Source organism: Rhyacophila brunnea, unplaced genomic scaffold, assembly GCF_057557595.1.
Source record: "Rhyacophila brunnea isolate RB1 unplaced genomic scaffold, BYU_Rbru_1.0 scaffold_3, whole genome shotgun sequence".
In the NCBI taxonomy this organism is placed as follows: Eukaryota; Metazoa; Arthropoda; class Insecta; order Trichoptera; family Rhyacophilidae; genus Rhyacophila; species Rhyacophila brunnea.
Window position 1 is genome coordinate 28,657,096 of NW_028232965.1, and position 27,034 is coordinate 28,684,129.

Sequence of the window (27,034 nt, forward strand, 5' to 3'; positions counted from 1 at the left end):
TTGAGGGCGGTCCGAACCCCGGACTGTATATCTACGTGCGCGTCTGTTGGCGAGTATATTGGGTAGTTACCTGAAACACTTCCATTGCACAAAATACTTATAACCAGAAAACACAATGTTACGGTTCTGAACGACATGTTTATAATATCACACTCATGTTTTGCACAAATGACACAATTTTTATCACACACTTTTTTATTGATGGGAAATCGTGAAAATCTCAAACAGAATCGTGTTGCGCTGATCGCATACTCAACTCAACTAAGTATATTATCATTATTTATCATATCATATGCAGATAGGTTGATTTTTATATATCGATGCTTAGCCATGTAGATAAGGGCCCCTTGTTGATTGCTGTCTTTATTAGTGTAATCTTTCATTATTAATAGGCAATGACGGATGGATTCATTATAACATGCTAGAATAATAAATTGTTGTCACTATATAAAATACACATCCAACTTCAAGTAGGCTGTGATCTACTATTTAATATCGAAACAGTCAGTGATCTACCAAACTCATTCTATAAAAACTCATCTATTGCCATTCTTTAACTTGAATAAAGTATAAAAAGTAAACAAAAATACGTGTTTATCATATTTATCAATTTACCATTCGTCGTGAATTCAAAGTTTTGCGCTGCAATCGTAGTAATCGCCAAAATAATATCCCACTCGGCAAAGAGCCTATTGCGTGACGGCAAAAGGAACTACGCCTCAGTTTAAAGTGCGGGGATTCATATTTTCTCTTTCTCTCGCCATAAGAATCAAGTAATACGACGAGATCATGTGGGCTTCTGTGTGGTTAATTCCACAACGACTGTAATAGGTAAGCTGACTATGGAAATAAAAATAAGAGTGGTTAATCATTTTCCTTCAAAATATCTATGAAATAATATTATATTACATCACATGTACACGCTTTTTACATTTCCTATTGACTTACGTATGGTGCGACCGACGCGTTGGACATGCCTGCAGCAGGAAAAGTTCGGCAAACCACGGCTCGCGGGCTAAATCCAGCCAAAGCGTCTTTTTGTATGACCCTGAAGTTAATAATGCATTTAATATTTTTGATTCTTTTTTAAAATTTCTTGACCCATTTGCAAGAACAGAAGTAATTTCCACATTTCAAAAACCATTTGACGGTGCAATAATAGAAGAGATTCCATCTAGCCTTTAAAGTCCCAATTAATTGCAAGTGATTGACCTGGAGAATAATTATGACATACGAAAAGTCAAAATACAAGAGTGTATTCTATACTTATGTAAATATCTTTCAAGTGATGACTATTATCAACTAAGATCATATTATGCTCCTGAATTTATTTGGCAGTATCTATATGTGTGAAAAAACATTTTTAATGACGAAATACGTGTCTCAGTGCAGGTATTTTGAAAGATGAACATTATTGAAATCAATTTTCATGATAGAGAGTGCTAACTTGGAAGCCCAATTTTGGTGAGATTTAATGTTACCTAAAATAACAATATTATCTTCCTTATTTTTAACACAGTACATATTATGTAAAAAATTATAATTTAGGTACTTATTATAATTATTATTATTAATAATAATAATTGATGATTTATTTCTTGTACCTAACTTAAGTTAGTAGTTCATTCCAACCATGCCCGCTAACAATTTATTACACAATAATTTGTAAACTTTTGCCGCTACACAAATGTACGTGCACACAATTAAAATTCAAATTGAAAAATAATTTAGACAGTCCAAAATGTATACATTAAACGTTTTAATCAAAACAGCATTCCACGAGACCATACATCACCAAAATGTTTCCACAGTAGTTTGATTATCAATATTTGTCTGGCTAGAGCTTGTGATTTCTCGCCTTTTTTATTTAAGAAAATATTTTTTTCAACATTTAAACATTATATAATAAAAAATCCTTTCTAGAAATTCAATTCAGAATCAAGTTAGAAACCCTTTTTCGATTTTCTAAAAACTTGCCAGCGTATTGTTAAAGTTCCCTGACAATCTCTCAATTTTTTGAGAATCTCATTGGTGATTTCTCGAGAAATGAGAATTCTCAAAATTTAGAAAAATTGATTTCTCGAGAGTCGAGTTTGGTCCTGATTAGTTCTTGAACACAACCTCCAGTCTAGACAAGGTTTTACTTGTCATGTGTGTATGTACACTTTGAAACTAACAATGTTTCTTGATACTACTTAAAAAGTGTTTTTAAACAAATTTTGACTTCTATTATAAATTATTATAACTATGATAATAACATTATATATATAGGGACTCGATATGGTGTTGGAATTCATTCTTTAGCTGTTTTTAGCTTCTGTGTCAAGAATTTTTATTTTCTGATCGTGGGGTGATTCAATTATTGTAGGTAGGCTATAAAATTTGAATTTATTGCCATTTTCGATAATATATGGTAAAGATGGAATATGACAGCTGTTATCCAGAGAAATGAGACTTAATCATTGAGCGCTCTCTACATAGTTCAACAACACAATAAACATAGTATGTATTGCAAAAATGTATTACGAAAATTTGCGGGGGTAAATAATATACATAACATATTTTTTTTCCGACCATGTCCGATCCTAATAGGATCATATGGGCCTCTACAGAGTAGAGGTTTGTATTAATAGAAATGAATGTCACCCACTTGATCAACCTATTAGGTCCATACCATGACTCACACACAAATTGAAAAACAATATGTGTAGGTACTTGCCAGACCCAGAATTCGAACCTAGGACCCACAGCGTGATAGTCCAACGCTTAAGCCGGGCGGCCACCGTGGGTGTATATACAATAATAATATGTCGTTACGTACATAACGTATACAATCATATGCCATCCGAAACCAAGATTCGTAATCTAATCAATAATTCGAAGAAAATTAATTAGCTATTATTTTTTTCTAGTGAGTGTACATCTGAGGTATTTTCAAATAAGGTATGTTTAATATAAAGAACAATGTGTAAAATGCCCCATTACCTTTGTAATTAGTTGCAGGTAGGTATACCGAGAAAATGAACGTAATTAAAAGGTTTGAAAAGGTACTATAAATTGGTTTTCATATTTTACAAGTTTGCATATTTTCCCTTTCCTCTGCCTCAAGGCTTTTTCAATTTACTTTTGGGACACCGAGTCCCCTACCAATTTGGAGCCCTTTTAGCCCATGGTAAATACAGTGATGTGCTGTTAAGTTACCTGCTTTTTATCATGTTCAAGTGATAATAATGATAATGAAGTTACGAAAGAAAATTAAATAGTTTACATGCTGAATAACGTAGAAAAGGTGACGCTAGTATTATTCACGACGAAAAAAAGTTAATTGTCGAGTGTAATATTTTTTAACATATTTTTATACAATTTTATCCGTTCAAAGTTCATCATATTTTTTATTGCTTGTAACAGATGCTCGTGGAAATAAAGAGCTTGTAATTGTTTTCAACTATTAAAATATGTATTTATTATAGAGAGAAAAGGTTTAGCGACCATAATAATTGATTACACGCTCCAACAAAAATAAACTTTCTAGCTGGGCATTGTAATTTAGTTGAGGATTAAAAATACCTTATAAATAATAATTATAGAAGTGGGCGTCTTACACAAATTTTATTTAACGAAAATAGCTAGGGAAGTAAATATTTTTATTTTATTATAATATATTTAATTTTTTTATTCTACATGTAGGTACTCTTTACAGATAATATAAAGGTACACGTATACATTTCAAATAATTATGTAAGTACTTACCTGTAATATGAAATAAAATAATATTTGCTTGTTTCTTCACGTACCTACCTATTTTTAAGTTACATGATGACATAACATATTTTTATAATCAGTGATAATCTTTTAAAACCATGTCCGATCCTAATAATGGGCCTCCACAGAGTGGAGGTATGTATAAACAGATTTTTGTTTTTACGAGAAATGGATGTTAGCCACTTATTCAATTTATTAGGTCAATTCTCTGACTCAAACATAAATAAAATTGAAAGACGATATGTGTATTTGCCAGAACCAGCATTCAAACCTGCACCCGCCGGCCATCGTGGGGCCGTACAAACCAATGAGTATGTGAACAAGTTATCCAAATTAACCGGGTACCTTTCGCTTACAAAACCTAAAATAAGAGATATTATATTCTTCTTATTAATTTTATAATCAAATGCTCGAATATATTTTCTGTAGTAAACGTAATATAAGAAATTTTCGAATGTGTCTTTTTCCTCACTACGCTATCCCTGTATCTTCCCTTATACATGGTCCGTATGACCTCGCATTTTGGTTCTTTCATTAGATGCCTAGAGTACATACTTAATCCTCCTTCTCCTGTATTTATGGGGGTGAGTAGGTACTTATTTAGCCTTTTTTACTAGTTATGTGGACATCTCCGTTTTAGATTCTATTCACCCAGAATATTTTCAGCATTCATTGCTAATACCACATTTTAAATGCCTTTATTCTTTTAGTACTTAACTGGAAACTTGAAAGTGTATCCATGTTTCTTTGTCATAAAAATGGAGTTAGTGTGAACATTATTTCTACTCGTACAGTACATACTCATAGTAAGTTACGTTAAAAGTATGTTTTTATTATACATATGCTCGTGCATTTAAAAAGTTAAGGTTATATGGTATCTTTATTCTGCCTTTCCATAATATCATTAAAGTTAATTATGTCACTGGGTCCATTTTTATAATCGGAAGCTTTCTATATGTTTTTTCCCCAATCTTATAATACGATGTTGATATTCATATTTATTTTGATTGATTAAGTTTTGCTTAGCTCAGATATCTTACTCCAGTATGGCTGCACAGAAAATCATAACCAATTGTTCAATGTCTAATCATGGCCATTGATTGATATACACAAGGTGTGAAAAGCGTATTAATTTGTAACCTCAGTACCAGGAACGTCGAGCACTTGAATAATTCAAATGTTGTTTATATTTAAGCAACCTAAAATTATAACTTACCTCTCTAATATTAATGGTTACAAATGAATCACTTATGAAAACTGTAGAATTAAGGGTCAGTCCGTCTTGATTTTTTGAGCTTTTTGATGTTTGAGTCGCATACAAAGAAACATTGCACATAATCTGCATCTCTACATCTGCACACATCTGACTTTGCGTAAAAATCAATGTTTTTGACACAAGACTATTTTATAATTCCACCATCTATAATTATATACATTGTATTTCTAAAATTGATTTCATAGCCTGTCAATAGTAATAAGAGTAAATTACAATTTTAATTGAAATACGGAGCACCAAGAGCATCCATACAGAGAAGGTTATATTACATATCATACTTAGTTTATACGACTGCGGGTTGTTGGCCATTTTCCCAACCCGTTACGTTGTTGCTCTGGGTCAAATACAAATTGAAAAAATAACATTTAAGCTTTGCCAGAAGAGTGATTTGAACCTATGACCCATGGGCGGCTCTACCTAAAGGGTTCGTAGGGACCGTCCCCACATCGCTATCGTGTCAAAAATACACGTCCGATATTTTTATTATTGTCATAATATACCTACGTAATTACCTGATTACATTAATTGTTTAATTTATTTCATCCATCTAAATCCGTCGCAATTTTATAAATATATTTATTATTTAAGATGATGATGATTACGCGGTGTTAAAGTAATTATTTAAATTAAATACGCTCTATTTCACGATGACACATATGTACAAATTTAGAAAGCTGTGGCATCTATTTTTCGATGACCGGGGTTACTCAGTGCCATTCCTTCGCCGCGGTACTAATCTCGTTCTACAAAGTATGTGAATGCACTTGCGTTAGTATACGCATACTGGGGAGCAAATCAAATAACCCATGATGAGTAAAAACGCTCGCTGTATGTCGTTGCTCAAAACTGTTAATGGTAAGTCTATAATAAGTATTATTATTAATTGTTAATATTTTTAAGCACGCTTTATAAATGTGATTAAGTAATGATTCAGGTAATCATATTATTTATTCTGAAAAATTACTCATTTACTCATTAATAAAATCATATTATTATATTTAAGTAGCTTGGTACTTACATAATGTATAAAATGAGAAAGTAGGTAGGTATGTATATTCAATAATTAATGGCTAAACCCCACCACGAGTTGTCTAACCGCCACTGCTACGACCCATAGCTTCAGATGCGAATGCGTGCTTCTATTCCACCGTGGGCATCCAATCAACACCCATAAGTTAATGTTGGATATTGATACAATCATTAGGTAATCGTGCAATGTGTTAACTGTGCATACAATGGAAAACTAGCTTTAATACCTACCAATATTATGAAATCTCTACGATTTTTTATTTCTCGTGGAATATTATTTAGTAGTTTTGCAAATGAAATGGGGTGTATATAGAGATAAAGTAATTGGAATAGATAAAATTGCATATTAAATCAAAAGTATATAATATATATATATATTGATAGCCAGCCTCTCATCAAAATTGGCAGATAAATAAATATATGTCACAGCAAATCCACTTAAAGATAACTAGTATTGAACGAAACTGATTTGAAATAATACGTGTCTCATGCGTTCTGATTTTGTATAAGTATAAAATAATATGGTCATATTTTTCATACTAACATCATCAGTAAAGCCCGGTGGCTTTCTTAAAAAAGAAGAAGAATGATTCCTATTTTGTTTTATATACTAGCTGAATCCGCCACACCTCTCGAAATGAAGTATTGTATTTTCATAGTGGCATTATCATAAAAAAATACAATAATTACATGTACACGCATACACACAGCACAGTAAGAATTTAAAATCGTATTCTTATGGGAATGCCTAAATATCTTACATACTCGTATATGTACATTATGTAATAACCTTATCGTGTTGCACCTTTTAGTTGAGTATACGCATACCTTAAGTTATTTGAGCTTTTGTCATTGTTTCCACGTGATCACTCTACGGAGAAACTCACTTATCGCCAACCGGATGTGCGCGTTGACTTTTCTATACATGACGTATTATATTCGTTTGCGTTTTTGTCACAGTAAATAAAAAAATGATTAAAGAAAAATATCCATTTGTTTTACATTGGGTTTATTAAATTTATCAAAAAATGTTCATTCATATATTGTAGCAATATGTAAGTTTATCGTTCATGCTCCATTTGATATAGGTAGGTAAATATGATTCGTCATTTTATTTAATGATTCGATGGATTAATATTGCAAAAAAAGGTTATGAAATTCAGATGTAGGTAGGCATAATAGATTTTTTTGATTTGAAGAATTTAATAATGATAATATTTCAGAAAAATAAATTGAATTATGATTTGTTTCTAGTAGCTATCTTCAGATCTCTGTTGCGGCTTGCGATTGACTGTGATATTGAGAGCCAGGAGCTGGTGAATTGGAAGTCTTGGTGAGAGGTTCACCATACTGGCCCATTGGCCAGTGCAAAGGTCTGGGAACATCAGGTCACGGAGAGGTCTGCCTTCGACGTTCCACGGTGAAACACAAATAGGCTCATAATCCCACACTTTCTGTTCATTTAGCCTCAGCCACCTGGAAATTTTACGAAAATGCTTTATATTTTATATGCCGTTGTTATTTTTAAATATTGTAACATTTAGTAAATAAAAGGATAGGTAAGTATTTTTTGCTCCAAAGTCCATCGTCAACGCTTTCAAATTTAGAGATTATTTATTTAATAACGATATTTACCCGGGTGGAAGCTTAATAATAACTAATATGTAAGAAAGTTTCTGATCCCGAAAAAAAAGTAGTATGCTTGATTAAAGAGATTGTTTTCCGAAATTGTTAATCAAGATACGATTTCTATAATTCTGATGAAAGCAAATTACCATTTAATATTTGTAAAGTTATTTATTAGAAGAAAATAATAAAAAGTCCATAATATATTATATATATATATATATATATATATATATATATATATATATAGGTACTTACTTAATTGGGATTTAAAATAGAATATTTTTTTGTTATTTAGAAACCGTTCACTTTCTTTAGTGTCCGAAACATCGTGTTAAAATCAATCCTCGGATTCTGGAAATTGGGATTGTATACTTTGAACCCACCCAACATCGAGGCATCAAACATTTCAAGTTTCTCGATACACGGTGAAGCAGATAAAAAGGCATTCACAGATTAAGGGAAAAATAAATACTAACGTATAAAAGCCATTAAAATTAATATAACAACAATAATTACCACGAATTATATTTATATTGTTAATAATGAATGCTATTGAACTATTTAAATTCAATAAGTACTTATTGTTCGAGAATACACACGCTCCTTTATTTCTATACTTACTCTACTTAATTATAAATTATTAAATGCTTTTACTATTAATGATAGGCCTATACAACAATGCAAAGATGCTCCAGGTTTTCTCATTCTATGCACCCTTGTTTTGCGGCGGTAGAAACCAAAAGACAAACATACATTAATTTTCAGGGAAAACACGTTGATGCTTTTGAAATCAAAAACAACAAACGTTGTTCGGTTTATGATACTAGTTTTAAGTTTTTGGTCATATACAATACCTAAGCATTACAGAGTAGGTACTACGTGAGAGCCGTTTACGTCTGTCAATTTAGTTGAATGGAAGTTCACGTGTTTAGTATCCCTCAACTATTATTGAATCTATATATTTTAAAACATTGCCATTCGTTATAACCTATTTTATCAATATTCAGAGTAGAAAATCGCTGATACTCGGTTGTAATATGCTTTGTGCATTATATATAAGTACCTAGGTACAATAATATATACCTACATCTGAATCAAATTGAGAAAAAATACGATTTTATTGATTATCAGAAAATACTTAAATGTTTGATTATTGGGCACAGCATAAACATTCATCAAACAACATATATACAATATTATGTAGTTTCACTTTAAACAATCAAAATTAAATTACGGAAATTTCTCAGTTTGAGCCAGAAAGAATTAAAAAAAAGTAGTAGTTCCGGACAGTGTACTAAAAAAAGAGGAATAAATCATTGAAAGTTTTTAAGACGAGCATAAAATAATATAAAATGGAAACAGCTAAACCTTGTCTCGTGTAGTGAGGTAGTTACATTGCTACCATAAATGCAAACGACGAAGAAGATATAATAGCATATTATTCGGAAAAACTTCTTAACTATCGAAACCGTGAGAATTAAACTACAGCTCAGAAAGTTCTTACGAATGTTTTAAACAATACGAAACTTTGGAAACAATCCACTGGGGGGTGGGAGGGGGGGGGGAGGGGCAAGATCTCTGGGGGCGTGTAGACTTCCAAACACATATAATATGCACCAGTGGGTCTATTCTATACTTATCGAACACTAAATTGATAAATAGTATCAAACTTAGGGTAGGTTTGTATCAAAATATTAGCACTTATTGTAACAATTACACGAAGCCGGTTTTTATTGTTGCAATAAGTGCGATATTTTAACAGCAGCAAGATAGGTGCTGTTAAAATATAGCACTTATTGCAACAATAAAAACCGGCTTCGTGTAATTGTTACAATAAGTGCTAATATTTTGATACAAACCTACCCTAAGTTTGATAATATTTTTCACTTTATCACTTTAGCGGTCGATAAGCATAGAATAGACCCACTGAACCGAATACGGAATGAGCCTTCTAGATTATTAGTGCTTATTATGGTGAAAGTGGGATTGAAAGTGTCCTCACCATGCGAGTGTTGTGAAATTTAAATTACGGAGCACATTTTTTCACAGAGCAGAGAAGTTTCAATTATAATATTATTATACCACGCCAAACCGAACGCAGTAGCGTGGATTGATGATGATTGTCGATTCCCCCGTGACTAGGGAATCCAATCCCGAGCCAAAATTCTGATCCCGGTATTTCGGGATTACAATTTGACAATCCCGGGATCCCGGGACTGGTCCCGGGATTAGCATTTTTTTCCATTGTTTATATAAAATTTTTATATTTACAAATAACATTGATAAAATCGGACAAAAATAAATCTAGTATAATTTATACTATTTAAGACATTTATTGTTGATATTGTATACCTACGTTCAATCTTGTAAATACACAAGTTTAACGGAGTAAATAATATTGTAATATAAATAATAATGTGATTTTAATGGGAGATTGCTGTTTCTGATAGTAAAGACTATAGAATGGATTAGCGAGATTTAAAATAGTATAGCAAATAATCATGGCGTACTTATGGCCTTTCCGCTTCATAAATCTAATTAGTCAGCCAAATCTGAAACTGCCGTAAAACGTATGATATCATGGTGGAATAACTTTGTTAATAGTGCGAAGCATTGTTTTTTCCAATCTTTCAATTTTTAATAATTTATGTGAAAAAATAAAATGAATCGGCAACCTACACATGAGTATAAATCAAACTTCATTCAAACCTAGTTTATTTTTAATGTAGTTATTTTTTATTAAAAGTATTTTTTCTGTTATATTTTTGCTTTTACTTTATTTTCCATAAAAATGGATAAAAAAAGCAATCCCGAAATCCCGGGATTATGTTTATCAATCCCGGGATTCATAGGTATCGAAAATAGCTCGGGATCCCGGGATCCCGGGATTCGGGATCCCGGGATTGGAATCCCTACCCGTGACCCTTTATGCGACATTCATATTATTATTTACTAAATATTTTTACTTGCTCTAGTTATTGTCAATATGTAAGTAAATGCGACTAATTGTGGCGTCAACAAACCTGATTCATTTATATCCATCATGTCTGATGATAATAATAATATGAGAGTTACGAATACAGAACCAGCAACCTATCGTAACATGCTTAGCAAATTGTTAATGGTATTCATTATAAATTACCAAATTGTATGTTGAATAATTAATTAGACAAAAGCATTTCTGTTTATAGCGCAAAAGTAAACACAAGTTTGTGTATATTATGTACTCAATTATTTATTGTCATTTACGTAATTAATATTAATAAACTTGTATTACTAGATGTTGCAATATGCTATGTCATTCAAAGATAGTTACCCAACTTTTCCCTAAATGAAATATTAGCATTCATTTACATTGCATTCGCCAATCATTTTTAAATGAAAAACATATTATTATCAATGAATAATAATCACAAAGAGATGGATATTCATAAATTTGAATAAAGCCATTTTTAATGATACAATAATCACACCGTATATACATGATACATGAAGTTAGAAATTTGGTTTTGTTTTTGATAATAATATAAAAAATAAGCAACATTTTCGTGATTAATGTATTATTTTGACCAATCTTATTGTTCTTAAAGATCAATCGAAATCGAATCGGCTTGATTATTTTATCATTTACGTCAATGGAATTCATGACTATTTTTTTTTTTTGAATAATTCTCAATTTCCAAATATTGCTCAATCGGTTTTTATGCATGCCTCTGTCCTATTTTTGTTTGCTATTTTACCGTTACTACCTTTATGGGAGTTATGGAAAAAAATAAGAGAATTTGAAGAAACCCCTTCTATTAGGTCTTCAACCTACGTTGAAAAATAGATAGAGCCTGAATATATGAAAGAAAAATTGATAGTAACTAAGAGTAACGATTAAATTATCTGCAATATATATTCCTCTGTAGCAACTCAATCAGTTAGTTAATTCCATAAATCATTATAATAATATGCACAGATAGATAAATGGACTCAGAAACATGAATTTGTTGAGGAACGGAGAGGGGTTTTAATTTTATCAATTACTACATACATTGACCACTATTTCGAATACGAATACTACAAAAATACCTGTAAATGGACATACGAAGTCAATTACTAAAATAATAATAAATAAAAGCAGGAAAATATAACGAGTATTAAAAATATTTAAGTAAACAACCACAAAAGGTTGCTTGTACCATACGATGAAATAAGGGTGGAAGCTATAAACAAGAATTTATAGGTAGACGTCATCTTTCAATGCGCCAAGAAATAGACTATCAATGCAGCCATAGTAAAACGTTGAAGAATCACCATTGTATGATATAATATTAAAAAGTTAATGAAACTGCCTTTACTTATACTAAGTATACCAAAATCTTTGAACAAAATTGATAAATAGGTACATAAATTATTGAGATATCATTTAAAAGGTAAAATGAGATTATACATATAAATTCTATAGGCTGATCACATCATTATAAAGCCTACCTTATCACAATATTGATATGGCAGTCGAAATAGCTATTGAATCATCCTGCAAATGTCATTAAATATGTATTTTGATTAATACTTAAAAATGTTGGCTAGTTCATTACAACAGTGATTTCACCATATTCATAATGTTAAGTACTTGTATGAAATGATTTTCACCGCTTTAATGTGGGTGCAATAGTATGACATAACCTATTCCTATTTAGTATCAGGAAAGGTCGTACATTCGGTACATCTACGATACATTAGTATTACGTGTTCACGGATAACCAGTACAAAATAAATATTATGATATACTTACGCTGATATATATAGAGCATGACAGTCGCAATTCCAAGGGTTTCCAGCTAATTTGATTGATGAGAGATGTGGAAGATGGTCTAACGATCGCGACGGCAGAGATGGAAATCTGTTGTTATCTAAATGCCTAAAGATGTAACAATAATATATTATTCTATAATGTATGCAATGCTAATTACCACATTGTTATAATTATAATGCCTAAGAGGAAATGTATTTAACAGTCATTAATGTTTTGTCAACAGAGGATGATTTTGTGCAAAACTAACGACTTCAACGAAAAAGGCGTGGGGTGGGGTAGCTTGGGATGATATAATACTTAATAACATATAGAAAATAACACATATTATGGGTACGAATAAATGAAACCTACTTTTACAAAAAAATTACTATGTAAAAAGTATTTCAAAACATTTTTCAATTTTTTTTCGCCGTCAGCGTTTCTTACTGAGTAAGCACTAACCAATACCGCTGACGGCCTGTGAACAACTATAATATTAAAATAATTAAATAATATTTTTGCGTTCGATTCGTATGTCACGGATTTTGCTGACAATTCTTGTTCGTGGCCACAGTTTAGTGAATTTAAAAATGATTATTTTTTTATAATTTTTATTTACATAAATTTTTTTTAAAAATCCATGCTTTTTGTTTATTGGGTATGTAGATTATTATTGAAAACAATAATATAGGTAATAAAAACCTATCCTAAGTAGGTAATCAAGTTTTGCATATGTTACAAACAAGAATTTAGTTCATTTTAAATATAATAATATATTTTTTTTAATGTAGAGAATGTAGCATTACTTTTTATTGAATGCGTATAACGTCTCAGAAACATATCCATTAGAAAATTAAGAATTAAAAAATATCTTCAGATACTTAGGCTCAGACACTTGGATATTTTAGCTTAAAAGATAAAATACTCGCCCCGTAAGCGATAGTTGTATGGCCGAGTCGTACCAGAATCAATGTTTTCTGACATATTTATCTAACTAATATAAATTTTGGACTGCAATTAAATTATCAAAAAGTCAAGTCTGTTTTGCCAATTTCAGCGATAGTATTAGTATACATTAGTATATGAGATATATGACCACCTGTTTGCGATTTGGTATCATTCATGAATTATAAGACCTTCTTGATGTACTTGCATCAATATATCACAATTTTCCGTCAATCAATAAATGATACAATATGGCACCCTTTAGGTCTTCTAAGCCAGTGATTCCTGAAGCGGAGAAAATTGCCTCCTTGGGTGGTGATAGGCTGATCAAAATGAGTAAATAATACAGATCAAAACGTCCTACGCATAAAGTCGTATCTATGAAAAACTGATTGCATTGTTGATTATTTTAAAATAACAATCTTATCATTGCACCCACTTGATATATAAAAATATAAAACAGATATATTGTAAAAGTAAGTTTTTAGACAAATGGTTTTATGCAATGGCGATAAAAGGGAAAAATGATAAATATTAGAGGTAAATATTATTATAATCATCACTTTTGTACTCGTATAAGTGATCTTATATATTTTTAATTTATGTATAAAAAAACAATCATTGCATTGGTTTTTTTTATCCAGTATGCATCATTTAATATATTTTAAATGATATTTATATAAAAAAAAATACACATCCCATTAAAAAAAAATACTAAACGATAATTTTCATTGAATCATTTTTGATTGATTGCAGTAGGCCAAGAAAGTTTGAAAAACACTGCTTTGAGTTAAGAGTGATGTTGTGGGAAGATACGCAGGATATAGCGCTGGACTGAGGGAAATAACACGACCTTAAGGTTGTCCCATGCTCGTCCAAGTCTGGAGCGTGACAGGGTGAATTAAGTTTACCCCTAGAATCGGGCGGGATTTTCGTGCTCTGTGGTAAATAGTCAATTAATAATGTACTGTATTATTTATTACCAATCACTTATCAGCAAGAGAATTTTATTGATAGTATACGTCACTATGTCATGTTTAAATAAATGATACCGCTAAAATAATCGTTTCAATTTTCTATTGAATTATCTTATCTAGTTTTGATAAAAATAGCAGCTTCATGTAATTATGTTACAATGATAAATCATTATCAGATAAAGGTAAACAGGAAAAATACCACAATTTTATTCTCCATTGCTGTAATTAGTGATTTTGCTCAAATGTTTTATAATATTTATATCTAGGTAAGTATCTGTTTGTATAAAAATTCGTGCGCATCTATGAACCATTAATTCATATTTTAATTATAGTATCTGTTATTGAACAATTTCAAATGCAATATTATATTTTATATAGCAAACGAGACTTAATCTAAATTAATCGCATTCCAGGTGGTAATTTTTACTGATTAAGTTATAAATAATACAATTACTAATTATGCGGAAATTTCCCAACTATGTATGCATGAGGTGGATTTAAAATTCCGTTAACATTCGCGACCATATTTCAATTAAAATGACAATTTATTGGAGAAATACATCATATATATGTCATACAATTATTGGTAAACTTTTACTCCAGAATAATTTATGATTTATGTTACCACTATTATAACTAACATACGTTGTTACCTCATATAGGTAATACATAATTATACCTACTAGTAACAATTAACAGGATATACAGTAAGGCGTAGCTCATGATTGTTGAGCGAATTGACAAGCTTGTCATAACTGGTGGACTAAACTATTTGAAACAAGTGAGTGATTACATGTACCTCGGTTGAAGCATCAATCACTCCGGTAACTGCCAGAAGGAAATTAAAGGAATACCAGCGATGTCTAATAACGCCTTAAATATTCTGAGCAACATATGAACAAGTCACAGCATCATAAAAACCACTAAAAAAACTCGTCAAAACGGTAATATTTTCAATTTTCATATCAAATAATTCGATAGGAAGAGAATTGACGCATTCGAGATTCTATGGACGGCCAGGCATACAGATGTCTCTGTATTGGAAAAGCTTGGCATTAAAAAACGTCTCTCGACCAACAAAAAGAGACGCCTTCTAAAATTATTCGGTCATATGGTAAGAAGAGATCCGAACAGTCTGGAGAGAAAACCGATTGGCGGTCTTCGTAATCTAGTGTGGAAGATACTAAACTCTCATCCGAAGGTTCCAGATTTGATTCCCGGTGAGGTCACAATACTTATATGTATGTGGTTTCCCATAAGTCTGGCAGTTTACGTGATCGTTTCACTTTTATTACTAGGTACACTACTGTTTCACTATCCTACTGGCATTGGGCCGCTTGGCCTGTTGTAGTGTTAATATATTTATTTTTTATAAACAAATTAAATCTTTGGTGGTAACGAATGAAGGAGGTTGCGAGGGCGTGCGCTCCTCAGATGGTACGACACCATCAAGAAAGCGACTGAAGCTACAAGATCAGCACAGGATCGCTTTAGATGAAAGGAGATTGTAGGCAACGCATATAATTTCAGTGAATCCCATCCTCAGTAATGAGTCGAAGAATACGAAGAGAAATAGTAGTAACACAGGATGGTTCACGTGAGCTCACATCGTAGTCATGTCATTGATTTAATCGTTTGAAATGATGCAATGACAAATAAAATATCAAAAGAAAATAATATAAAATTTAAATGAATGAAATCATTTTATATTATTTAGTATTTTTTTTTTATTATTTATATATAATTATTACTGAATGTTTTATGGTTACTAATGCAACCCCGTGTTTTGGATTACTATGAAGTGTTGTAATTAAAAAAAACAAGATAATATGATTCCTTATAGTAATAATTCAACGTATTGATATTGTAGTGACTGGATAAATTAGTGAACTGAAATAAAGAAGGGGTGCCCTATAAAGGTCGAATATAAAGAATTCGGGGTATGTTAGGGTAGCATTTATTGAATGAGAAAGAATCGATCTTGAAAAAATTATGTATTAAATCATCGTAAAATATGTATGTATTATTATGATCATATAGCAAGTTTAATATATCGAAAATCGTTGAAATTTCTTCCAAATAATTTGATTGCAAAACCAAAACCAAAAATTTTTCAACGAATGTATTCTACCATATAAAGTTGAGCACGTTACATTAAATTAAATATATAGGTACTCCGAATATTTTTACCTGAAATTGTTTAAAAGTGCTATAACCACGGATACGTCATGAAAAACATGACTATATTCTTAATTATTATAGCATATAGATGTTTAAAAAAGTACCATTTTTTAATAAGAAAATATTTTATATAGGTTACAATTAATTTTATTTCGCATGATAAGAAAAGTTAGGAGGTCATAATAACATAAATATATTTCCTATTTAGATTATCGGTTTACGTTTGGGTTCTTCATTTTCGACCTTGAAACGGCTTTTTACTTCGTGCAAGTGAGTACAAAATTATTTTATTATGTGACATTTACTTACAGTGTTGTTATGTTGGGTAGAAAAGCAAACACCTTATGGTGTATTTCTTTCAGCATATTATTGGTCAGTATCAATTTCTTTAAGCTGTCTAGTCCTTGGAAAGCTGTCAAATTCAAAAATTCTATTTTGTTTTCCGACAGCACAATTTTCTCAAGGTTCGAACAGTTTGAGAATAAAGTATCAGGTATGCTGGATATCAAGTTCTTCTCCATATTCAGTTGCCTTAAATTTTTTTGATAGTAAAATTCGTCCCCATAAAACTGAAAAATTGACATGATTTTAATAAATTAGCATTGTTATGACACATAATGCGTAATATGCACGTTTATATTATGCTTATTTATGATAAGTAGCATAATGCGTACTTAAAACGATTGTATATAAGAATTCATATTTAAAAAAAAACAACAACAAAATACGTATGGAAATTGGAAATCTGAGTAATAAAAGAGAAAGTAAGTTATAAAAAACTCGACATCATTAAAAAAACAATGATCACATAGAATACTTATTGATCAATATAAGAGCCAAATGTTGAAATCTCGAAATAATTCCCCGTCCATAAAATATAATTAATTACCTTTGATAGTCGATTCGAAGAAAGATCCAATATGACTAAGGATTTCATTCTTTTGAGCAACCCATCTGTCAAGGAGGTTAATGTGTTTTTCTTCAGAAATAACATTTCTAAATTTACCAAATCGTCAAAAATTTCTTCGGGAAGACGAGTTATATTGTTCTCGGATAATTTTAATATTTTTAAATTCCTCAAATTGGAAAACGTCCATTGTTCAATGTTTTTCAGGTGATTCCTGGAGAGATCTAGATGCGTGAGACTTATTGCACCTACTAGTAAATCACCCGGCAACGTTGAAATTTTATTGTTTGAAAGGTCAATGTTTTCTAAATAAGGATTATTGACGAAAAACATTGGCGGTAAAGCAAATAACAAGTTCCGTGATATGTCAACACTTTTTAGATTTCCCAAGCTCCTAATTAAGTGATCCGGTAATTCTTCTATGAAGTTTCTTTGGAGTCGTCTGTATGAGAAATAAACTTTGTCAACACTATATTAATTAGGTGCAATATTTTTTGATGAGAAAGTTTCCAATAAAACGTATCAAACTTATGATATTAACTTAATTTAACTTTAAATACTATAATCATATCATCCGTACCAAATGTGATAATAGACATTAAAAATTGAAAGAAACTTCATTCAAAATAATACAATTAATTAGATGTTAGTACATATATACTTGCATACATTTATTTATGGAATTAGGAATTTGTTGTGAAATAATACGAATTTATTAATCATCTTCTAGAAATTTCTTATCAATTAATTTAAAAAAAAAAACACGCATATATAAACATATTATCTGTCGATTATCGTTTTTATGCTATCAAAATAAGAAAGATAAAATAACAATGGACACTTACAAATTTTTCAAATTACGTAAACTGTCAAATACAGATTGTGGTAAGTAGTCTACTCGATTATCAAACAGGTCAAGATCCAAAAGGTTATTTAGACCGCGAAGGGCATCTTTGTGCAATGTTGTCAGACTATTAAGTCCCAAGTCCCTTCAAAATAAATAATAAAACATAGGTACAATATGTATCACTGATTTATAAAAAAATCCTTAATAAAATGACGCACAAAAAATATTTATGAAAGATTACGTTGATGGAGATAACGATTCCGAGAGAATCATTGTCGTGAAAATAGATTAAGTAGACAATATTAAAAAAAAAAACATGACATCGTACGCATAGTGCAATACTATATTTTGTAGAATACAATTTTTTAGTTACGTATTCAATACAATAACATTTTGTTGCTACTTTCTACGTATAAAGATCACATTTTGTTCGTTAGTATCTTATAGGTAAGTAAGTATATTAATTATATTTTAACATTTTCCAAAAAAATAAGCTGACATTTGCATGCATTTTATGCGCAGTTACATCAAAAAATTTTTTTTTTCAAGTCAATTACAGATGATCAGAGTAAATGAAAATAGCGTTACTGTCATTCACATTACTCTTTGAAAACTGTCCTGTTCTGTGGTGTTGACATAAAATAAAATTAGCATTCGTAAAATATAATACTCTCGAGTATTCAATTAAAATTAATACATTTTTTTATTAATTACGCTGCATCAAGGATTAGCAAAATAAGGCACGTATGTATGATTTCAATACGTCAGAAAAGGTAAAAATAAGAAAAATTGTAGTCTGCCGTTATTTCCTTTAAATGAACCGATATTATCGTAGGTATATCGAATGTGAACAATAACACAGTCTCAAGGATTCCGTCAGCATGGCCGACCCTCATTCACCATGCAACGGGGCTACAGAAGCGATATACGCATTGCAAGTCTCACGTGGCGGAAGGTGCGAGATGTGGCAATAGACCGAGGTGAGTGGCGTTACCCTGTGCTTACCCTATGCTCCAATACAGAGGCGTAACAGGATTAAGTAAATAAGTGGTTTATCGTATGTAGGCATTTTATCGAAATTCAGTTATTATACGCAAAAGGCCCATCTGCATCATACTATTATAACGTAAACATATTGTTCATCTGAATAGAGTATTTGAGACTATATTGTCTCATTTACTCATAAATACGTAACATGACCACCTTTCTATTTATTTAAAAAAAATATATTTATCGCGAATAGCTCCATGAGATAAGACAATGAGGCATCTATATCTACGTATCAGATATACGTGCAGATAATTTAGAACGGTATATTGGGTCAACGATATAGAATAAAAATATAATATAATATATACTTACAATTGTAGAATATCATAAGGTATTGTTTGAGTTATTGGAAGATATGAAAAATCCGATCTCCAACATGTAACAGCATGCACCTCTTGCTCGCACCGGCAGTTTCCCTGTTTACATTTTCTCCATCGATCTCGTTGTCGGGAAATACTCCATACTAAACGAAAATATTGTGTGCTTATATTTTGTCGTGTTGATAAAAGGTAATTAATGCAAAGCATGGGGTTGATTTATCATATTATTACAAAATAATATAATGGTTTTTTATGTGGTAAATACTCAAGGGAACTTAAACAAATAAGATTACACGACAATAATAGATTCGTATTTGTCATGTCAATTATATAAATTAGTAATATTTCTATTTGTAGTAAAAAAGTATACCCTAGTCAAAACATAACGCGGGCATCAATAAAGTAATAGTTATTACAATGAATGCCCTGTTTGACGCCTATTGGAAAAATAAAAAGTGTAAAAGTTGAGACACTGTATTTCAATTTACATTTTAAAGTGTTTTAATTAAACAATACGTATCATAATAATTAATACGTAAAAAAGGTTTCAAGTTATACACATTTCCATTTTTTTTTAAACTATGTGGAGTTGGAGTTGGAGAACAGAGTGGAGGTTTTGTATTAACAGATTTTGCTTTTATGAGAAATTGATGTCAGCTACTTGCTCAACCTATTAGGTCCATACTCTGACTCATACAAAAAATTGAAAAACAATATATTGTATACTTGCCAGATCCAGGATTCGAACCTGGAACCCACAACGCTATAGTCCGACGCTTAAGCCACTTAAGTATGGATTATTATTCAAAAATAATTTCGTTGTATAATTATGATCGTTATAATAACTTAGTAAACTAAATTTTAATCTTAAATAATCATATTATAATAATATGTAATATTAAAATGGAAAATTTTAATAAACTAACATTTTATAACGGTTTTTGAATTGTAAGTATATTATTTTGGCCTTACATTTTTTCCGTTGCAATTAATGTTTTTAAATGCACATTGATAATTACAACACTTTAAATGTAAACCGTATAAAATTGCAAGTTTCCCATTTTTGGCTAGGTGCCATTGTTTTTCAGAGCATTCATATTAAATTAGTGGTTTTACATATTTTTTATAATATTAATATCAAAAATTAAAAAAAAAAATTGTAAAGAATACTACTCGATGTATGTTTCTTCTAGTATTTTTTAGAAATAAATAAACCTGTCTGATAATTCGAGGGCTTAGTGTCAAACAACACTATCTACAAAAGTGCAACTTTACAGGAGAGCCAAAAATCGTTATTTTAGATTCTTGTAACTTTACAAGGGAAATATTTATTTAAAACCTAATGTTAATATTTTATAATTTATTGTGTATAGTACATTTATCTTGCTTATGATGATGTTAAAATTTATAGGAATAGTTTTAAAAAAATATGAAAACAAGGGTAACTTATGTAATTAGCGTTAAACTTTACTGACGATTTAATAAGAAATTAGAAAAGATTGACATAACGTTGTTTGACTATCATGTAGCCGTAAATGTAAAATAACGTTATCTCAACAAAAAAAAAAACACTTTTTTGTAGATAACGTTGTCTGACTTTAAGCACTCGAATTGCTAATAGTGATTTCACCCAATCACATTAACACTGAAAGAAACAAAGCAAAACGCAAAAACAGCCCTAATCAATGACAAACAATGGTGGTAATTGTTTTTTTTACCCTAATATCTTTCAATTTTTTGACATTTTGGTCCCTTTATAAAGTCATTTTATTATTAAAATCTTATTTTAATTTTATTTTCCCATTTTTTATCGTTTATTTTTAAATTCATGAAATGAGGACAAAAATGAATCATTAATCGGGATTAAAATGTCAATTCATTTAATAATGGCTTCTTTGTTATTTTCCTATAAAATTTTAATTATTATTTTCATTGTTTGCTGCTATCATAGAATTTTCACCGAAGACATTTACATTCTAATTTAAGCGATTTAAATGTTAAGGTTTTGTTCATTGCGACAATATTTACTATTGTAAGTACTTTTATCAATGCTTGTGGCTTTGCCAAACAAACTAAAACACGTGACTTTACATTTTCCTAAAGAGAGAAATTAAATTTTGTAAATATAATAGCGCACAAACTAAACTAAACTGCTACAGTGTTACTAAATAAAACCAATTTTGAAGTTTTTACGCCCCAATTTTTTACATTTATTTATTTATTTACCGCATTTTTAATATCACGAGTTAATGAGTTTATGTAGCGCAAACATCATCATATTATATCAGTCGAGAGTTTTTGATGCTCACAATTTTATACTAACGACCGGTTACATGTAAATTGTACGTAAAACATTTCACCGTGGCACAGTTCGCCCACAGATTTCTTATCGGAAAGAGATGACCACATACTATACGGTCTCCAATTGTATCAGATTGAATATGAACATTAATTCAATTTTCATAACTGATTTTGGCAAAATTCATGAATTTAAAAATAAAAACCAAACCTAACCTAACCTAATCTAACCTAGAAATAATCCAGTATATCCGCTATTTTTTAAATTTGTTTACTGATGGCTTCCTGTAAAGTGTAAACCGACAAGAACCGTGTTTTATTTAGCCATGAATTTTATGTCAGTACTACACGACCCAAAGAGGTTGGACGGTCTTTATTATACGGCCATATATTTCTGATTGTATAAGTGTGATACTGTATACGTTCCATTTTCTGATTTATTTAGAAAGAATAGTATTATGGCATTACAGCTGGCTAATGTACTATAATACATAATACAATATAAAATAGGTTGACAATATTAAAAACAGTTGACATACAAAAACAAAAACTTATTACTAATAACATTTATAAATTTAATCTATTTAACACGTCCATAAACATAAAATATAATGATGAAACTTTCACTGTCGACAGTTATGGAAATAGATTTTTGGGTTGTCATTTATGCAGAAATGATATATTCTCGTAACAGCCCTTAATAGCATAAGGTGGAAAAGCCATCTGGTCCAATTGATATTTGGATTCAATTTTCAAACTAGATTGATTCAAAACTAATAATTTTCACGTACGTAGTTCTAATCAAAACTAAGGTAATGGTATGTTGCAATATTGCAGTTGTAAATTTGGCATTAAATTTTTTTTTTACGTGGAACTGATTGCGTGCTACATGTAAAATAAGAGTTTTACTTTTTGTGTAGATATGAGTTGATGACGATGGTTAGATAAATACGATTAATTAAAGACAACTAAACACTATGTGTAATATGTACTACAGAGAGTGTTTTATTTTAATGAATTTAGTATAGTCTACTAAGAATTGACAGTTATCGATATTGAAGTATACTACGATTGGTAGACTATAAAATTCATTACTGAACTCAATAAAGGTATTTTTTGATTTGTGGCAGTTGTTGCGAAGGTGCGATATACGCATAAATGCTATACTATAAATATATATACAATATAAGTAATTATAATGAAATTAATGCCACGTATATCTTAGAGAACATTCAAGAAAGTAAACGAAGTTGGTTGTAATTAAAAGGTTAAGAAAGAGCAGAAATTAATTTAGAAAATGAAACATATGTTGCGCAAACTTTGAAAGGGTAAACCTTTTTCATTCTTCCTTCATAATTGAAGGCTGTTACAAGATAATATAATGACTCCTCTATACAGTTTTTCTTTTTAAATGTATGCCTACATTTTTTGATGGTTTACATTAGGCATGCAAACTTACTTCTTACTTTTTGATAACTGATAAGATAAATCGAATTTATTGAATTTTCATACAAATGCTTAACTTTTTTGATAATTTGCCCAAATAAACATTTGACGGACTATTCGGTAATCAACCGAGCATCGCAATCCCGGGATTTTGAAACTGTATTTTTTAAGGGTTTGGGTCGAAATCCGGAATACCGATTTCGGTATTTGGAATTTAGGATTTCGGGATTTAGACTTTCGGGAAATTGTCTGGCATTCGTTTTCTAGTTTTCTAAAACAATTCTGATCCCCTAATATCCATGCTTGATTCAACTATTTTCGGAATATATTGAAATTATCACAATTTATATTATTTTACAATCTAATTGATTAAAACTGTGGTAATATACAACTGACATGAATTATAGCTGTGCATCATACATGAAATTACAAAAATGTCAATTCCAAGTCGCTGAAACCGATTCAAAATATGCATTATTAACACCATTAAATACCGTCAGTCCATACTATTAATTTATTCTTCGATAGTATTAAGTTATATCTCTTCAGTTGACCAATATATTATGCAATTTTATCAAGAAATCCTAGGATACGGATATTAAAATATCCAACGGGATCCCGGGATTGCGAACCATAATACAAACCTACAAAGTTTAGATGTCATATTTTTTTATGCCAACCAAGACTGAACGTAATTGACCTTAAAAGGGTAAAAGGTACGTAAGAATTGCCAGCAAGAGTCCTGAATACTACTACATATTATGGTCATACTAAAAGGAATACGGATACATTTACTGAACGTGTAAGTAGGAAGAGTTTCTTTCTGTTGGAATACAATACATGATAGAATGTTGAAGTGAATTACCCGGTTGCTCCATCGCTCTTAATCGTCTTTCTAGCATTCTAAGTCTGAAGTCACCAATATCCGCATTAAAGATGGCTCTCTTTTCATCGTTCTGTCTTCCCACATTAATTATTTCTGGCTGGTCGCTCAGATATTTTTCCCTTTTCAGCAATTCGTACACGTCACAAGCAGATATTGTACAGTATTGAGGATCTAAATCACCGCACTTCACTGAATTAAAATAAGATATACCTACTTAAATAATAATATCACCAAAAATTAGATAAGAATATTTGTTTGTCTCAAACTCTAACTATGTATTTAATAACTTTTTTATATCATATCATATTACGGCTTCCCACCAAAAAAATACAGTTGCATGTTGTAAATAACTATAATGAAAGAAATTACTTTTATTGAATTATGTAGCAAAGTAAGTGATTGCTTAAAAATATTGATAAATTAAACATTTTATTTATTATAAAGACCCAAAATATATTATTTTGTATTTGATATATTCTAAATATAATAAAACTATACCGATATTTATTTTTGACATAATCTTAGAAAACAAAGGTGTACACCTACAAGTGAAGAGCTGTCACATCACTACGAACATATTATTTATGCATGACAAAGTAGTCAAATATCTTACTCATTTATATAACAATTCCGATGACACTAAAATGAATTTTGAGTATTTTTTTTTTTACTATTTTCAGTGCATCATATCCAATTTGAATGTTTTTGTCTGATACACACTAAAAACACTAATAATAATATTAATTTTATGGTAGTAATTAAATATTTATCTTTAAAGTCGATGATTTACTCAACTTGGTTACATTTGCACCTCGGTCATTCAAACACCAATTTATTAATTATTTAAAAAATATTATGAATTATTTTCTTAAATATTATAACATTTCAAAATTTATTTGTTTATGCAAATACGGTGATTTAGAAAATAATATAATACTTAAGGTATATCTATTATATTTATTTATTATGCCTTCGATTGCCGAGTGTGTTTAAGTGAGTGGGCCCAGTGCATGTATAGCTTGAGAAGTGGCTAACATTAGTATAAAAAAAATATGGAACATTTTTTTAAAGCGGCCAAGTTCCACTCTGGACTGTAAAGTCAATTAAAACATAATAACTACAAAACAAAATTATAAACGTACTATTTGAATACAAACGAAACTATACAGGGTGGGACTTCAACCCGCATCCCTTGTTTTACCAATTTACTGGTGTATTGCTAATTACAACCAAAGTATGCGGATACTATGCGTCCGTTTAATTTTTCAATTATCAAAACTAACTTTGATTATTACCTAGACCAGGGTCTCTCTAAATTTTAGTTTTATACTACTTATACGTATTCATAATATTTAATTAAACTATTAGTGAATATAACATACAATATTATATAAGAATACATTCGTTAGAGTTTAATTAAAATAATGTGTTATATAAAAATACCTGAGGTAATGAGGTTCTTAAAAATGATTAAAATTAAAAGCACTCGCAAAAAGTCCAGTTGCGAAACTATCAACATTTTATTAACGCGTTTCTGGTTTTGTTATTTTAAAACACTACTATTCATGTTGTGGCGAGTAGACTAATCCAATGTATGAAACGTATGTAGTCACTTTCCTATGTAGTTCACCAGTGCTTCAATGGAGACTTTAAAAAACATTTAATTATTTTTGATGACAACATGTAGCTGTCAAATATTACCAAACAATATTATTTTACAGTGTTGCCAATAAGGTGCTGAATTAAATATGTATTTTGAATTAATTTAAATGAATAGACACGGTAAAAATAACTCGCAGCTAGATTTATGTGATGGTAGGGTAATTAATAGTATTATTAAATGTACTATATTGTAATATCGTATATATTATGTAAATTCTGCTGCTTAGGGAGACAATACAAGTTATAGGCAGAGTAGTTATTCATGCTGATCTATCACAATCTCAGTGAAATTTTGCGGCTCTAAAATATGATATAAAAGAAAAGAAAATACAAATCTCGTAAAGAGATTGTCCTTTGCCATACATATATGTAAGTCATGGTAGTCAATAGTAATGCCTTCGAATTGATGCTTATGAGATATGGTATTACATATATTCAGAATCCTCTAAGGAACAAAATGTGGAGTAAAAGACGGATTATCACCCCTTTATCACATGCGGACTCTTCTGTTATTTGTTGACGTGTATGGATGACAGCATGAAAATACTATTGGTACATAGCGTAACCATTGAGAAAGAGGAAAAGCACTTGAACACTACAATCAAATAATATGTGATATGATTATCATTGGTATTGGCAATCCGCTGAACTGATTTTACAGAGAACTAGCGAAAAATCTTGAGCAGAGATGAATAATTACTATTGAACAACGACTGAAATTTGCCCCATAATAATATAATGAGATGAATTACCATAAAAAATGTTGGTAGTTTGGTTATTTATATTTTGTTGCGATTTTTGTATTTTAATTCCCGTTAGGCTATATTGTGAATAGTGCAGTACACATTTACCTTTTGCGATGCATGAAGTACGTCTGAGTACGTCTGCTTCAAAATTTGTGGATATTTAGTTCAAATAATGTCAGGTTTAAAATAAAAATACATCTCTGCCATCCATCTTATAATATGTAAAGTTTCAATGATATTTATGAAACATTACAGCCACTGGAAACATATTATGTATAAAGCTTCTTGTTAAT

At 30.4% G+C, this 27,034-nt stretch overlaps 1 protein-coding gene across 1 annotated transcript; it reads right to left on the reverse strand.

Annotated features, from left to right (window-relative positions):
- Positions 1 to 7,317: 7,317 nt before the first annotated feature.
- Positions 7,318 to 21,934, reverse strand: LOC147068179 (uncharacterized). The gene is made up of 6 exons (XM_085952608.1): positions 21,930 to 21,934; positions 18,332 to 18,475; positions 17,469 to 17,928; positions 16,889 to 17,148; positions 12,477 to 12,602; positions 7,318 to 7,543 (listed from the first exon to the last, which is right to left on the reverse strand). Exons 1-6 carry the CDS (start codon positions 21,932 to 21,934, stop codon positions 7,318 to 7,320), a joined length of 1,221 nt encoding a protein of 406 aa, XP_085808734.1.
- Between the last annotated feature and the right edge of the window lie 5,100 nt (positions 21,935 to 27,034).

Excerpts from the sequence above, each read along its gene's own strand:
- LOC147068179 (XM_085952608.1), bottom strand. Across the intron at positions 17,149-17,468 it reads CTTCGAATCGACTATCAAAG|TTTTATGGGGACGAATTTTA; the intron begins GTAATTAATTAT and ends TCAATTTTTCAG. Across the intron at positions 12,603-16,888 it reads CTACCCAACATAACAACACT|GCATTTAGATAACAACAGAT; the intron begins GTAAGTAAATGT and ends TTACATCTTTAG.